General features: G+C 43.7%; 1 protein-coding gene across 2 annotated transcripts in view; it reads left to right on the top strand.

Moving 5' to 3' along the window:
- The window catches only part of RALB (RAS like proto-oncogene B), a 44,006-nt gene that overhangs the window by 14,824 nt on the left and 15,220 nt on the right, over positions 1-13,962 (top strand). For both annotated transcript variants that reach the window (XM_042994249.1, XM_042994250.1), the window contains one exon: positions 9,260-9,425. In XM_042994249.1, coding sequence (XP_042850183.1) covers positions 9,312-9,425 — 114 coding nt within the window. In that variant the 5' untranslated portion in view covers positions 9,260-9,311. The remainder of the gene's footprint in view (positions 1-9,259; positions 9,426-13,962) is intronic.

Raw genomic sequence — 13,962 nt, 5'->3', positions numbered from 1 at the left:
ACAGGGCTGCTACTCCTCTTACTTCTGCCCCGGGTGCTCCCTGCCCCAGCTGTAGCCAACCTGGACCCAGCTGCTGGGTTTTGTACCCAGACCCTGGCCTGGGTCAGGTGCCCTCCTTGGGATCAGTCAGTTTCTCCCAGGGGATAGGGCCACATACTGAGCTGACATGCCTTATCTCCCTCACCCCTTGTCCTGTAATAACCATGCAGATGGCAGAGCGGAGCAGTTTCTAGAAAAAGGGTGCTAGTCTGACAGTACCTGAAGTGATGTATTTGGAAAAAGTTGTATGTATGTAATTTTTTTTAAACTCCTTTTTACCAATGTCCTTTTGCCCAAAGGGCCTGTTATTCTTACACGCTTAACACTTTAAGTGGTCCTCTGCTTTTTTATTTTGGAGGAGTCCTAGAGGACTTCATAGAGGCTCTCGTGACAATTCAGTCCTGTGAATGTGGCCGTCAAAGCTAAGCATCTCACTTGGAATTTATGATGTAACATGGCTTATCTGTTTGTTTTTAATGGATGATTCAAGCTAGGATTGCAAAGGGTTGCTACAAACGTACTCCCAATCTTACAAACCTGATTTAGTAAAAATTAAAAGTTAGGTATTGATAGAATTTGGTAAAGTATATACAAAAAAACTTATCCTGGTTTCTAAAGTTTCTGTTTTGTTATGAACTGTGAAAATCCAAGAATGCATTTTCAAATCAAAATCGCTTTTTTTGTTTCTTTCCATGTGTTTCGTTATTTGAAGTTAGCACGTCAGTTTAAATCTTTATTATTTTGTCCTATCTGGTAAAATTCTATGAATTCCCAAGACAGACAGTCTTTTAAGAACTTTGTTTCTCGGGGCGCCTGGGTGGCTCAGTCGGTTAAGCATCCGACTTCAGCTCAGGTCACGATCTCGCGGTCCGCGAGTTCGAGCCCCGCGTCAGGCTCTGGGCTGATGGCTCGGAGCCTGGAGCCTGCTTTGGATTCTGTGTCTCCCTCTCTCTCTGCCCCTCCCCCGTTAATGCTGTGTCTCTCTCTGTCTCAAAAATAAATAAAAACGTTAAAAAAAAAAAATTAAAAAAAAAAAAAAGAACTTTGTTTCTCATTTACTTAGGGCTCCCCTATTTCTGAAGACTTTAAAAGTGCAGAGTGAATATACGGAAATTATTGTGCTTGAATTTGAAGAATGACAGATCAGTAGAAGACACTAGTATGATCTGGGGACTCAGGGCAGGAAGGGAGGTGCTGTCAACACACACTGGCATACTCGTGTGTACAGCCCCTCATTTTACTGGGTACAGCTGTTTACTAATTTGGCGTTAGATGCTAAGAAATAAGAAGATTCCATGTCGATTTCAACACCAATGGAAATGGCATCTACTGGGTAGACCGTGTCATGGCGTTTTCCTTTTTCATGATTCAGCATTCACAATCCCTGCAGTCCATCTGTTTCCTGTGTTACTTCATATTTGAAAGCACTGTCTTTTGGGGGAGAGTTCTTCATGACCCTAATTTAGATCAAATTGTTTCTAATCTGGATTGTAACAGGAAGTGGTATGGATTTGCCTTGACACGTAATAGTACTCTGCTTGTTAAAATGCAGATTCTGATTCGTAAGTAATGTATGGAGGCACTGTAAGACCATGCAAATACTGTGTTCCTCATCCAGATCTCCCCTGTAGATTTAGCATCTATTAATGATTCTTGCCTGAACCAATCTTTACTATGATAGTTGATTTTCCATATGAATTGTTTGAATGTAAATGAACTTTCATATGAAGTTGTTTCCATACAAATGTTGATTTTCCAACTCAGGTGCACCCTCTATAATGTGTCAGTCTGCTTTTGGTGTTCTCCTGGAAGCAAGAGTCCTCCCTCTTCCGTTGTTTATTTAATATTTATTATAGGTATGGATTCACGAATTCCTAATTTTTCAATGGTCTGTTTTCATTAGTGCCCTTAATTATTTTGGTGCTTAAATTGTCCCAGATTTAGGATTGTCCTCCTTTTTTGATTGTTATAGAGAGGATTAAAAACATGGATAATATTTTGGGAGACTCAGGTATTATGATTATGGCCTATTAGTAGTATCTAGGTTACCTTAAAGTTATACTAAAAAAGTGCTAAGTGCAATTCTTTGCATGTGGATAGTATTTGAGAGTTTCCCATGTGCTTTTGTGGACGTGTGCTACGTAGGACACTTGAATTTTATGAGGAGGACTGAGTAAGCATTCCTCTGCATTTTCAAATTGTCATTTGATTTTTTTTTTTGACATTCCCGTGATACAGACAAGGTGGCATTTTACTCTATCTACCAACTTATTTTCTCCTAGCCTCAGTTTAATAAAAGACTAATGATTATATTAGCCCAGAATATTAGTCTAGAAACTGCTCTTTTCCTCCTAACACACATTTGCGTGATTTATATATTGTGATGTGCTTTAAAAACTTCACTTCTCAAGTGAATGTGTTCTGGTCTTGAATTAATGCTGAGTGGTAGAGGGCCCTATCTCAAATTAATGTATCATAGAATATGACATAGAAAAAGCACTCCCTAACCCTTACCTGCCTGCTTTTTTTTTTTTTTTTTTTTGCCTTGCCTCATTTTTATGAATAATGCTTTTTTTAGTTTGGCATGTCTTGTTTGGCATGTCTTGTTTTTCTGTATGGGAATGTGTGTGTGTGTGTGTTTAATTTTTTTTTATGTTTATTTGTTTTTGAGAGAGAGAGAGAGAGAGCACAAGTTGGGGAGGGGCAAAGAGAAAGGGAGACACAGAATCTGAAGCAGGTTCCAGGCTCTAAGCAGTCAGCACAGAGCCCAATGTGGGGCTCGAACTTATGAACTGTGAGATTGTGACCTGAGCCGAAGTCGGATGCTTAACCGACTGAGCCACCCAAGGCGCCCCAGGGAATGTGTGTTTATTCTTACAGATTCAGTGCCTTACATGCTAACTTGGGCTGGAGGCCACACCCCACAATGGTTTCCCATTTTCTCCAGGGTATGTTTCTTAAGATAGCATCTTAGGTCCATTTGTAGGTGAACATGGGTGTCTTTGGAGACTCCTCACCTTGTCACTTCCCCACTCCATACCTTATGCTTCAATATTATGTGGTACCTGGTACTAACTGTGACGTGTGATGCCTTTGTTCCTTTGCTTGTGCTCTGAGTTATGCTTGGAAAGCGCCCCTCAATCACCCCATCTGTTGAGTGAACTCTTAGTCAGTTTTGAAGCCTTTCCTGATTTTTTCCAGAGTTCATTGTGCTTTCCATTATACTTTGCACCATCTTCATCACCGCATGTGGGAAATTATATTAACATACTTTAGTTGTATGTCTTTCCTTAGAGATTAAGTTTTCTAAGGGCAGAGGCCCGCAGCTTGGCACAAAGTAGCACTTAAAAGTTTTTTTTGCACAAAAATGGATCTAACCGCAGAACTTTTCTGTTACTAGGTAGAGACGTAGTGAAGGGTGTTCATTGGTGTGTTTCTCAAGTGCCCTGTAAGAGACTTCTGGCCCAAAGGGAGAGACATGCCAGGACGTGGTGTTATGGACCCAAATTCCCCTCTTGGAAGATCAATGTTGTGTAGCTTCATGTATTGGCTATGAACCCATGAGTTCATTGAAGTGATTTAGGAGGATTGCAAACTGCTTAGAGAGAGTTCTGAAATTATCAGTGAAGGCAGCAGTGGGGCAAGGGGTGGGGGTGGATATGATTGCTTTGTAAAAAAATGGGTGTCTACACTGAAGTCAGGGATGAAGTGTCCTGATGTCTACAGCTTACATGGAAACGCAAGGAATAAGACGGATTGACGGGTAGGGAGAGAGACGCCAGTTGACGGGGTTTGTGGTAAAGCACATGGGGCAAAACGCAAACTGGAGAATCTGGGTAGTGGGTATGTGGACTCACCCTGCGGTTCCTTTAACTTTCCTGAAAGTTTGAAACTTTTCATAACAAACTGTTGGGAAAAAGGATACTTGTATTATTTTTTAGAACACATTTATTGGCTGTGCGTATCAATCACAAACATTAAATCTTCAACACACGCTTTCTAAGCCGTGCTGATTTGTTTTCTTCCTGGCATCTCTCTTCCTCTCTTTGTCTAGTTGGTGTCTTTAAATCCCAGGTCTTGTGTTGCTCCCTTTGGGAGAATTTCCCTGACTTTCCAGGGTGATTTAGATGTCTCTCCTCAGTGTTCCCAGAGCACCCCTCGCATCTCACTTCTGCCGTGGAATTTGTTTTACCTGCGCTGTGATCTGTCTGAACCACTAGACTTGGAGTTTCTTGAGTCAATGACTCTGTTTCTGGAACACTTTTGGTAGAAGTGAAAACAAAAACGACAACAATTAGTAGACTAACAGTGGCTTAAACAAATATTATTTATTCCCAATGTCAAGAGCCCCGAGGTCAGGGGTTTGCAGTTTCCAGGATCAGTTTGGTGCTGGGCACTTGGTTGGCCCTTCTGCCTGTATCCTGTCTTTCCCTTCATCGGGTGAAGTTGACCAACGCAGTCGTGTGGATTGGAAATACCCACCATGGTTATTTCAGTTTTTGAGCTTTGATCACAGATACTCTGGCAAATATCTTTGGACCTATTGAATAGTTTTCAGCTCATTTATTATGGTTTCTTCTAGAGAGATTGACTTTGTGTTTTGAAAATAGCAGCTCAGAATTAGATAGATGTCTACATGGGTTTGAAAGCCTCCCCTACTCCAACCTGGAAAATTCTTTCTCCATTTTTTTACAACTGTAATAATTCACAGAAGCAAGGTTGCTTCGGAGCGATTGTGTGACACATGGATGGTCTGGAGGTCCCAGCCTCATGCTCCAGGATTTGCTTTCTGTGGAACACTGGTGGACCAGAAATTAGGCCAAAAGCGGTTTCACTTTGTTAAACTGAAGCCTTTAGGGGAGGCCCACGCCTTACCCCATTTATTCTATTTTAGTCACAATTCAAATGTGCTTAATTATCCAGTTAATTGCTTAGAACACTTATTAAAAGGCACATAATTAGAAAAGGAGTGGTGGAAAGAAGGCCTGGCATAGGCAATAAACTAACGGTCCGGGGGGGAAGGGGGCAGCACAAGCAGACATGTGATCCTACTCCCAGCAGCCTTGATGGTCCTTAAATCATCAAGGAAGGATTTCATTATGTTCAGTCTTCTCTAAGAAGACAGATGGAGATAATACGTGAGCGGTAACATGCCAAACTACATGACTATGATCTTAAATAGGTTTTAAATATAGGATTATATAGATTAGAATACTGGCAGGAAATCTACTGCTAATAAGCGAATATCTCTGGGTGGTGGAATCATAAGTGATTTTTTTTTTCTCTTTGAAAGATAGTTTAGATATTTCCTAAATTTTCTATTGAGCATTGAAAGGGTTTGGAGTGTGCCACCCCCAAATATGCCACTTTGACATAGGATTATTTCGAGCTGAAGACAGTTGAAAACAGACCAAAATAAAATTCTCTGCCTCCCCGCTGCGCCCCTACCAGGAAGGGCAGGGCTATTCTGAATCACCTGAGACAGCTCTAGGCTCCTACCAGCCCCGAGAGGGCACCAGAGGAACCTGCTTAGCACACTTTACTCACTAGCCCTAATCTCGTCTATCAACTTCCCTTAGATAGTGTTTGTCTTCCCACGCTTTGTTGCCCCTAGAAGTGCAAAGTCTTGTTTTTTGTTTGTTTCTTTGTTTTCTTTTGTTTTGTTCGTCTTGTCACTTCTCCGAAATGTATTATTATTTTGTTAAAATGCGATGTAAGCTGAAGTTCTGACCACCCCCTTGAGTTACTCATCACTGAATTGTGTGTGTTTGTGAGATGTACACAGTAATAAGCTTCCATTTGTTTTTCTCTTGTTACTCTGTGTTTTGTCAGATCTGCAGGGCTCCAACCAATGAGCCAAAAATAGGTGGAGAAAAAATCAATAGTTTTTTTTCCTCCTCCCCTATGGTTTTATTATTCTTCGTTTTAAATACTTAAAATACATTAGACGTTCAAAGGGGTTCTTGTTCAACTCCTGGTCTTTTGATAATGTTGTTTTTCTAGCATTTTTATTTTGCCTTTGTTAAAAATGCTCGAATTATACTTTTTATAATAGCTGTCTGAAAAGCCCTACTTGTTATGGATGTGAACTACCACGTATGGTGATTTTCTTAGGTGTTTCGTAGGTTGGAGCTGTGGGCTCCTATCTGTGGATTTTAGTTATGAGTATCCTGGTCTGTCTTACTGCATGTTGTGTCCCCAGAGAGGTTTTGTTTGTCACTCTGCCTTGTGTTCCAGCACTGCGACCAGACTCGGACTGCTTTTTATGTTAACTTCTTGGCTTTGGAGAAGTGCCATGGTCACAGATTTTCTGGGTACACTTCCATGCAGCTGGGGCTCAGTCAGATAAGCTTCTTTGTCATTGTCCCCTGTTGGTCAACAAATGTTTTTCTAGTACATCCTTTACCTGAAGGTGTGTTCCTCCAAGGGTCTTGGCTTCTCTGTTCTCAGTTGAGAAAAGGTGTCAGTTCTGACTCCCACATGGCCTGGGCAGCTGGTCCCTCAGCCCTGTGTGTTTGCTAAATCCTAAGTTACTGTGAACAGCAGCTATTCAAGACTGCGGGAACAGCAGCTCTCAGGGCCCTGATGTTTTTCACCCTACCTTGGGGATTTCTTCCTTTCTTTTGAGCTTAGCTGTACATGTAAGAGAAGTTCTCAACGTTGGGTGTCCACTGTAATCACCTGAGAAGCTTCTAGAAGTCCCCATGCCAGGCTACATGCTGGGCCAATTCCATCAGACTCTCTGGGGTGGGACCCATGCATCAGGATGTTTTGTTTTTTTGTTTTTTTTTTAATTTTTTTGATGTTTATTTATTTTTGAGAAAGAAAGACAGAAAACAAGTGGGGGAGGGACAGAAAGACGGGGAGGGACAGAGAGAGAGGGAGACACAGAATCTGAAGCAGGCTCCAGGCTCCGAGCTGTCAGCACAGAGCCCGATGTGGGGCTCGAACCCACAAACTGCAAGATCATGACCCGAGCCAAAGTCGGACACTCAACCGACTGAGCCCCCAGGCGTTGCATCAGAATGGTTTCAAGGCTCCCCAGGGGATTCCGTTGTGCAGCCAAGGATGGAAGCCACTGATTTAAACCAATGTTTTATTTATAAATCAACCAATGGATGATTTATGTGTGTACTGTGTGTATAAATTTATTGTTCTAGTGGGGATGTTGTCAAGTTCCTTTGTCAGCAGTAATGGAAATAGGAGCCTGCCATATTGGAATTGGAAATTTTTTTTTTTTAACGTTTATTTATTTTTGAGACAGAGAGAGACAGAGCATGAACGGGGGAGGGGCAGAGAGAGAGGGAGACACAGGATCAGAAGCAGGCTCCAGGCTCTGAGCCATCAGCCCAGAGCCCGACGCGGGGCTCGAACTCGCGGACCGCGAGATTGTGACCTGAGCCGAAGTCGGACGCTCAACCGACTGAGCCACCCTGGCGCCCCTGGAAAAAATTTTTAAACGTTAGGATGTTAATGGGGCGCCTGGGTGGCTCAGTCGGTTGGGCGTCCGACTTCGGCTCAGGTCGGGATTTCACGGTTCGTGAGTTCGAGCCCCGCGTGGGCTGACAGCTCAGAGCCTGGAACCTGCTTCAGATTCTGTGTCTCCCCCTCTCTCTCTGCTCCTCCCCCACTCATGCTCTGTCTTTCTCTCCTTCAAAAATAAATAAAAACATTAAAAAAGATTTTTTTTTTTTAAATGTTAGGATGTTCAAGTCTGCTGGAAAGGAAACCAACCTTTATTAAGTTCCTAGGGGGTGCCTGGCACTGTGCTTAGGTCTCTCATCCTCAGGAGAATCCTGCAAGGCAGGTGGTGTTTGGGTTTTGCGGCTTGGAGAACTCAAATAGTTCTAAGTCTCCCAGCTCACAAATGGCAGACCCTGGCTCAGGCCCAGGAGATGCCCCAGCCTGCGTCCTTTCCTTACTCTGTGGCATATGTGAACTAGGCTTTCTCATACGAATTGGTTAAAATAAAAATTGGTACTGGAGTTAAAGTAAATTCCATTTACTATTAAATTTACATATTTGGAATACTTCATCTTCCCACAGTGCCTGGGATTCCCTCCTCTTTTTATCTCACATCTGAGGAGGTTAAACTGATTTTGATCAATGGTCATTATAGGGGAACTTAACTCATTTTATTAAAAAAATTTATTTTTATTTTTATTTATTTTTATTAAAAAAACTTTTTTTTAACGTTAATTGAGAGAGAGAGACAGAGCACGAGCAGGGGAGGGACAGAGAGAGAGAGAGAGGAGACACAGAATCTGAAGCAGGCTGCAGGCTCTGAGCTGTCAGCACAGAGCCTGATGTGGGGCTTGAACTCACAAACTGCAAGATCGTGACCTGAGCTGAAGTCGGCCGCTTAACCGACTGAGCCACCCAGGCGCCCCAAAACATTTTTTTAAAGTGTATTTATTTTGAAAGAGAGAGTATGTGTGCATGTGCATGTGTGAGTGGGGGAGGGGCAGAGAGAGAGGGAGAGAGAATCCCAAGCAGGGCTCCACACTGTCAGCGCAGAGCCTGATGCAGGGCTCGAACCCATGAAGCATGAGATCATGACCTGAGCTGAAATCAAGAGCCGGATGCAACCAGCTGAGCCACCCAGGGGACCCCAGTTTAACTCATTTTGGTTCACCACTTTAAATACACTTGAAGGAAATAATTTCGTTCTCTTTCTTTTAGCTCCATCGTGTGCCACAAAGGCGTACTTACTATAAAAACTGCATTTACTGATCTCCTTCCAGAGTACCTCTGTGGCCCGCGTTGGGGGCTGTGGGAGTGTGTGTATCGGGAGGCAGAGGCACAAGGGGAAGTGAGCGGTGAGAATAAAGCGGGCGAAATTGAGGTCCCTGGGTGCTGTCTGTGGCACCAGATGACTTGGGGGGAGATCTGAAGGGTGGGACTCAGAGCTCTCTGGTCTCTCCACTTCAGAGAAGCGCCTTTGAGGATTTTTAGTGTCCGGTGTCCTCCCCACACTCCCCAGTGATCCAGGCACTGGGTGCCATTTTTTTCCTCTCTGTCTTACTTTCTCTCTGGCTCTGCTATGGTAAATGACCTCTGAGGTTGTTGGAGGGATTGTTTCATCTCTGCCCGGCACCTAGAAGCTTTGCTTCTCTGTTGGAATGTCTGGGTTAGGCTTTCCTGGCGCACACGGACTTCATTTTCTTTCAGTTGGGTAGACATCAAACTGCCTCTAAGTCTTTGTCTTGTTCCTTGGCAGCTCTTCAACTGGGTCCTCTGGTCGTGTGTTGCGACCTTAGACAACCGGCGGGATGGCCGCAAACAAGAGTAAGAGCCAGAGCTCCCTGGCCCTTCACAAGGTGATCATGGTCGGCAGTGGAGGGGTTGGCAAGTCGGCCCTGACGCTTCAGTTCATGTACGATGAGGTAAGACATGCCGGGCGCAGACGCCTTTCTTCATCGAGTCTGCTGTCATAGTGTCCCTCCTCCAGCTGTGTTCATGTGTTCAGTGCCCCATGTGCACGGAGGATCGTGGGGCGAATCTGTGTTAACATGGTTTCCGAGTAGCTTTATAGGCAGTCTAACGAGCATGAGATCTGGGCTGCTGAGTTTTGGTAAGTAATTTCAACTCTGGTGGGGATGTGAGGGGTCCCTGCTTTGCGTGACTTCCGGTGTTATCCTTTGAGCTTGCTTTCTGACAGGAGGAAGGGAAGAGGAGGGGACTCTTATACTCTTATACCGTTCTGAAGAACAGGTCAGATTTAGCTTTGTGACAGTCACTTTCAGGAGGTAGTGAAAGGGAGAGCTAAGCTGTCATAAGACAATCTTTTCTCAAGTGATAGGCATCAGGTTCTCTCTAGTTCTGCCATGCAGCAAAGTAAGGCTCACACCATCCTTGCCCCACATTTATGTCACTTAATGTGGATAATGGAACTGGTGCTGAGTCCAATGTGACAACACCGTTTTGATTCCCATGGCAACAAATGTCCCTGCCTGATGGCCGTCAGTTGGTACCATGGGCAGAGTGTTCTGACCGGCGCTCACGTCACGTTCCCATGGGTGTGTGCTTTACAGGATTTCCAAAAGGAAGATACCTGTCACCACAGTCGGTGAAGATCATTATCTGATCTTCACTAGACTTGCCCTCTGTCCAACTTATGTTGGGTGGTGTTGGAATGGCAATGGCCATTTTTGGGATCTAGCTGAGGGAAGTTGGGTTAAGGATATATTTAGCTGGGAATTAGTGGTATCTATTTATGTGGTTTGGAGTCACTTGGGCATGTGGTTAAGTTATTACTAGCCATTTCGCTGTAGGGATGGCTTCCCGGAATATTCCCACCACCCACTCTGCTGACTCACCTGGCACTGTGATGTGAGGTGCAGGGCCAGGAGGTTATCGTGGTGTGAGTGTGGTCCTGTGGCACCTGGTTCTGGAAGTGTGTGGGCTGTGGAGTTCTCGAGAAACAAGGGTCGAGACGTGGAGCTAGAAACTGGTTGGGAAAGTTCTTCCAGAGCTTATAGTCTCTTCCAGGGAAGTTTAAGAGAGGTTTCTTAAATTTGACAATAGTCCTAAAACTTCTATTACTAGTAGTGTCACATCATTGTGAAGCTGAAGAAAATCCTTCTAAACTTTCAATAAAAGAGAAACTTGGACCAATTATGCTAGAGGATAAGACTAAATTGTTTTTCATCCTCTATAGGAAATATTACACAATCGTTGGCCTGTATGACGAGATAATCAAAGAGGATGCAGTGAACAAACAAACCAGTTAAGAAGGTATTCTAGAGTTATGCCAGGCAGTTAATTAATAAAAAATATGTTATTTTGCTGGATTTTGTGATATAAGTGGTATTTGTATTGGTTTTCTATTGCCATGTAACAAATTACTAGAAATTTAGCAGCTTGAAACAACACATGTTGGTTATCTACAGTTTCCAGGGCTTGGGAGTCTGGCGTGGCTTAGCTGGCTGCTCTGCCCGGGGTCCCACAAGGCTGCAGTCAGAGTTGGCTGGGGCCGTGAGCCTGGCTGACGCTTGGGTCCTCTTCCAAGCTCTGGGTGCTGGCAGAGTTCGGTTTCATGCAGACGTAGGGTGGAGGCCCACAGGTCCTTGCCACCAGGCCCTTTCCATAGGTGGTTCATTCCGTGGCACCTTGCTTCTTCAAGGCCAGTAGGAGCGTCTCTGGTTAGCTAAGACAGATTCTTATATAAGGAAATGTAATCATGGGGTGATCTCACGATCTTTCCCATATTCTGTTGGTTAGAAGCCAGTCACAGAGTCCTCTGTATTTAAAAGGAGAGTATCATACCAGGGGCATGACTCACTGAGGGTCACCTGAGGGTATATTTGCCACAGTATTGGTCTTTTTATTTTTATTTTTTAAATGTTTATTTATTTATTTTTGAGAGAGAGAGAGACAGAGAGACAGAGAGAGACAGAGCATGAGCGGGGGAGGGGCAGAGAGAGGGAGACACAGAATCCGAAACAGGCTCCAGGCTCTGAGCTGTCAGCACAGAGCCCGACGCGGGGCTCGAACTCACGGACCGCAAGATCGTGACCTGAGCCGAAGTCGGCCGCTCAACCGACTGAGCCACCCAGGCGTCCCAACGTCTGGAGATACTTTTGAGTGTCACAACTGGAGGGCAGTTACTACTAGCACCTAGTGGGTAGGGGCCAGCAATGGTGCTAAACACCCTACAGCACACAGGAGAGATCTCACAACCAAGAGTTATCCATCCCAAATAGTCTTGTCAATAGCACAGCTGCTGACGCTGCGGGAGACTAACTAGTAGGAGAGTCGAATCTGGATTTTCATTTTTATTATGTAGGTTTGTATGTGTGCGTATGGTTAAGTGGGGGTAGGGGGTGGGGAAGATGCACACAGAAGAGTTTTGTCCCTTCTTCCTCGTATCTTCAGAGAAACAAGGGAAAACTAGGCTTGATCTTAGTCTATTTTTTCATGGGCAAACATAGTTGAGGACTGGAGAGCAGCAGTTGTTGAAGAAATGGTAAAATGAGAGCAAGGAAAGAATAGAGATGGATTAATGTACGTTTGGAGAAGTCTTTAATTGATTTCTAAAGCAACGCTGTCCAGTAGGACCTTCTGCCACGATGAAAACGTTCTGTATCTGTACTGTCTGCACATGTGACTAGAGTTCCAGCAAATGTGGCTAGTGGCTACTATATTGGACAGGAGAGTTCCAGAATCATAGTCTTGGAGCTTGAAGAGATCTTAGAGATCTTAGCAGCGATTCCCAAACTTAGCCGATCACCTTCTGAATAACATTTCTAGAGTTGAAAATGGGGACTCTCATTTTATGCGCAGCTCTCCCGGCAGTCTGATGTATGGCCAAGTGTGGTGATTCCTGCCTGAGAGATCACCTGGTCAAGCCTGATTTCACAGAAAAGGGAACAGTCCTGTGCTCCGGGATGCCAGTTACCTAAAGTCTACCCACATCCCACATTCTTTATTCTTGGTCCAGGGCTTTACCTCAAGTTAAAAAAAAAAAAAAAAAAAAAAAAAAAAAGAGCTTATATGGTGAAATTGCTATGAGGGTTGGATTATGCGAGGGGCAGTGGTCCCAGAAGTTTTTATTTTTGGCTAAGGTCTGACTTTGAGAAAAACTGGAGGGAGATCTTAATCTTTTTATCCTTGACCTAACATACTTGAAGACTTCTAAAGCTACGGACCATGTGAGGTTGGTGACCGGGGAGTTTGACAGCAACCACGGCAGACTGTCAGTGGCTGGCTAAGGCAGTTTAGACACAGATCCCTGGGGAATCTGTGTGTCTTAGGCATCTGAAACTGAATCACACACCGCCCCCCAAGGCCAGGAGTGTGGATCGTCTTAACAGATACCAAGACTCCAGGACTTTCTGTTTCTGATGGAAAAGTGGAAAATCAAGATTGTAGTCTATGTTCTAATAATCTGTACACTTTTCACTGACACAGAGGTATGCAGTCGTTATGAGGACATTCAGACATCCCGTGTCCAGCGAGTCTATGGACCTTTTTAACCTTGAAAGCTCAGAAATACGCACTTGAAATGCTTCATGGTGGTATTTACAGATTTGCACTGGGTGCTTAGGTTTTTGGGGTCATGGATTTGTCTCTTTGGAAAGGAGTTAATAGGACACTGTTGTGAAACAGGTCAATTTTCACATTTTGTCTAGTTGAAGATAACTGCTAGTACAAATGTAAGAACCTAATACTAAAAATCTTGTCGTTTTTTTATTTTGGGGCTTAAAATCAGTACAAGGCTTTTTTTAAGGGTGTTCTTCAAAGGGCCCACTAAGTTCACACTGATAATCTCAATTCTTTTTAAATGTTTTATTTATTTTTGAGAGAGAAAGAGAGAGAGAATGAGCAGGGAAGGGGCAGAGAGAGAGGGAGACAGAGGATCCGAAGCTGGCTCACTGCTGACAGCAGAGAGCCCAATGTGGGGCTCGAACCCACGAACTGTGAGATTGTTACCTGAGCCAAAGTTGGACACTTAACCGACTGAGCCACCCAGGCGCCCCTCAATTCAATTTTTAAATTTTTAAAAATTTAAATTGGTTTCTTAAGATGTAATTCATACACCATGGTATTCATCCTTTTGAAGTGTACAATTCAATCATTTTTTTTTTAGCATATTCACACAGGCATGCAACCATCACTATTATATAATGTTAGAACAATTTTCTGCCTCCACAAAAGAGAAGAAAACACCCTAATATCAGCAGTCTTTCCTCATTTCTGCCTCCCCTTCTTCAACACTTCGGGTTCTTGGCAACCATTTTGTTTTTATGGATTTACCTGTTCTGGACATTTCAAATAAATGGAATCGTACATTATGTGATCGTGATATCAGGCTTCTTTCACGTTGTATCAGGCTTTCTTTCAATGTCTTGGAAGCTCATCCATGTTGTAACCTGCATCAGGTTTTTTCACGGAATAATATTCCATTGTCTGGATATGCTG

The sequence above is a fragment of the Panthera tigris genome, chromosome C1 (genome assembly GCF_018350195.1).
Source record: "Panthera tigris isolate Pti1 chromosome C1, P.tigris_Pti1_mat1.1, whole genome shotgun sequence".
Classification (NCBI taxonomy): Eukaryota; Metazoa; Chordata; class Mammalia; order Carnivora; family Felidae; genus Panthera; species Panthera tigris.
This window is presented reverse-complemented; position numbering and strand designations above follow the sequence as displayed.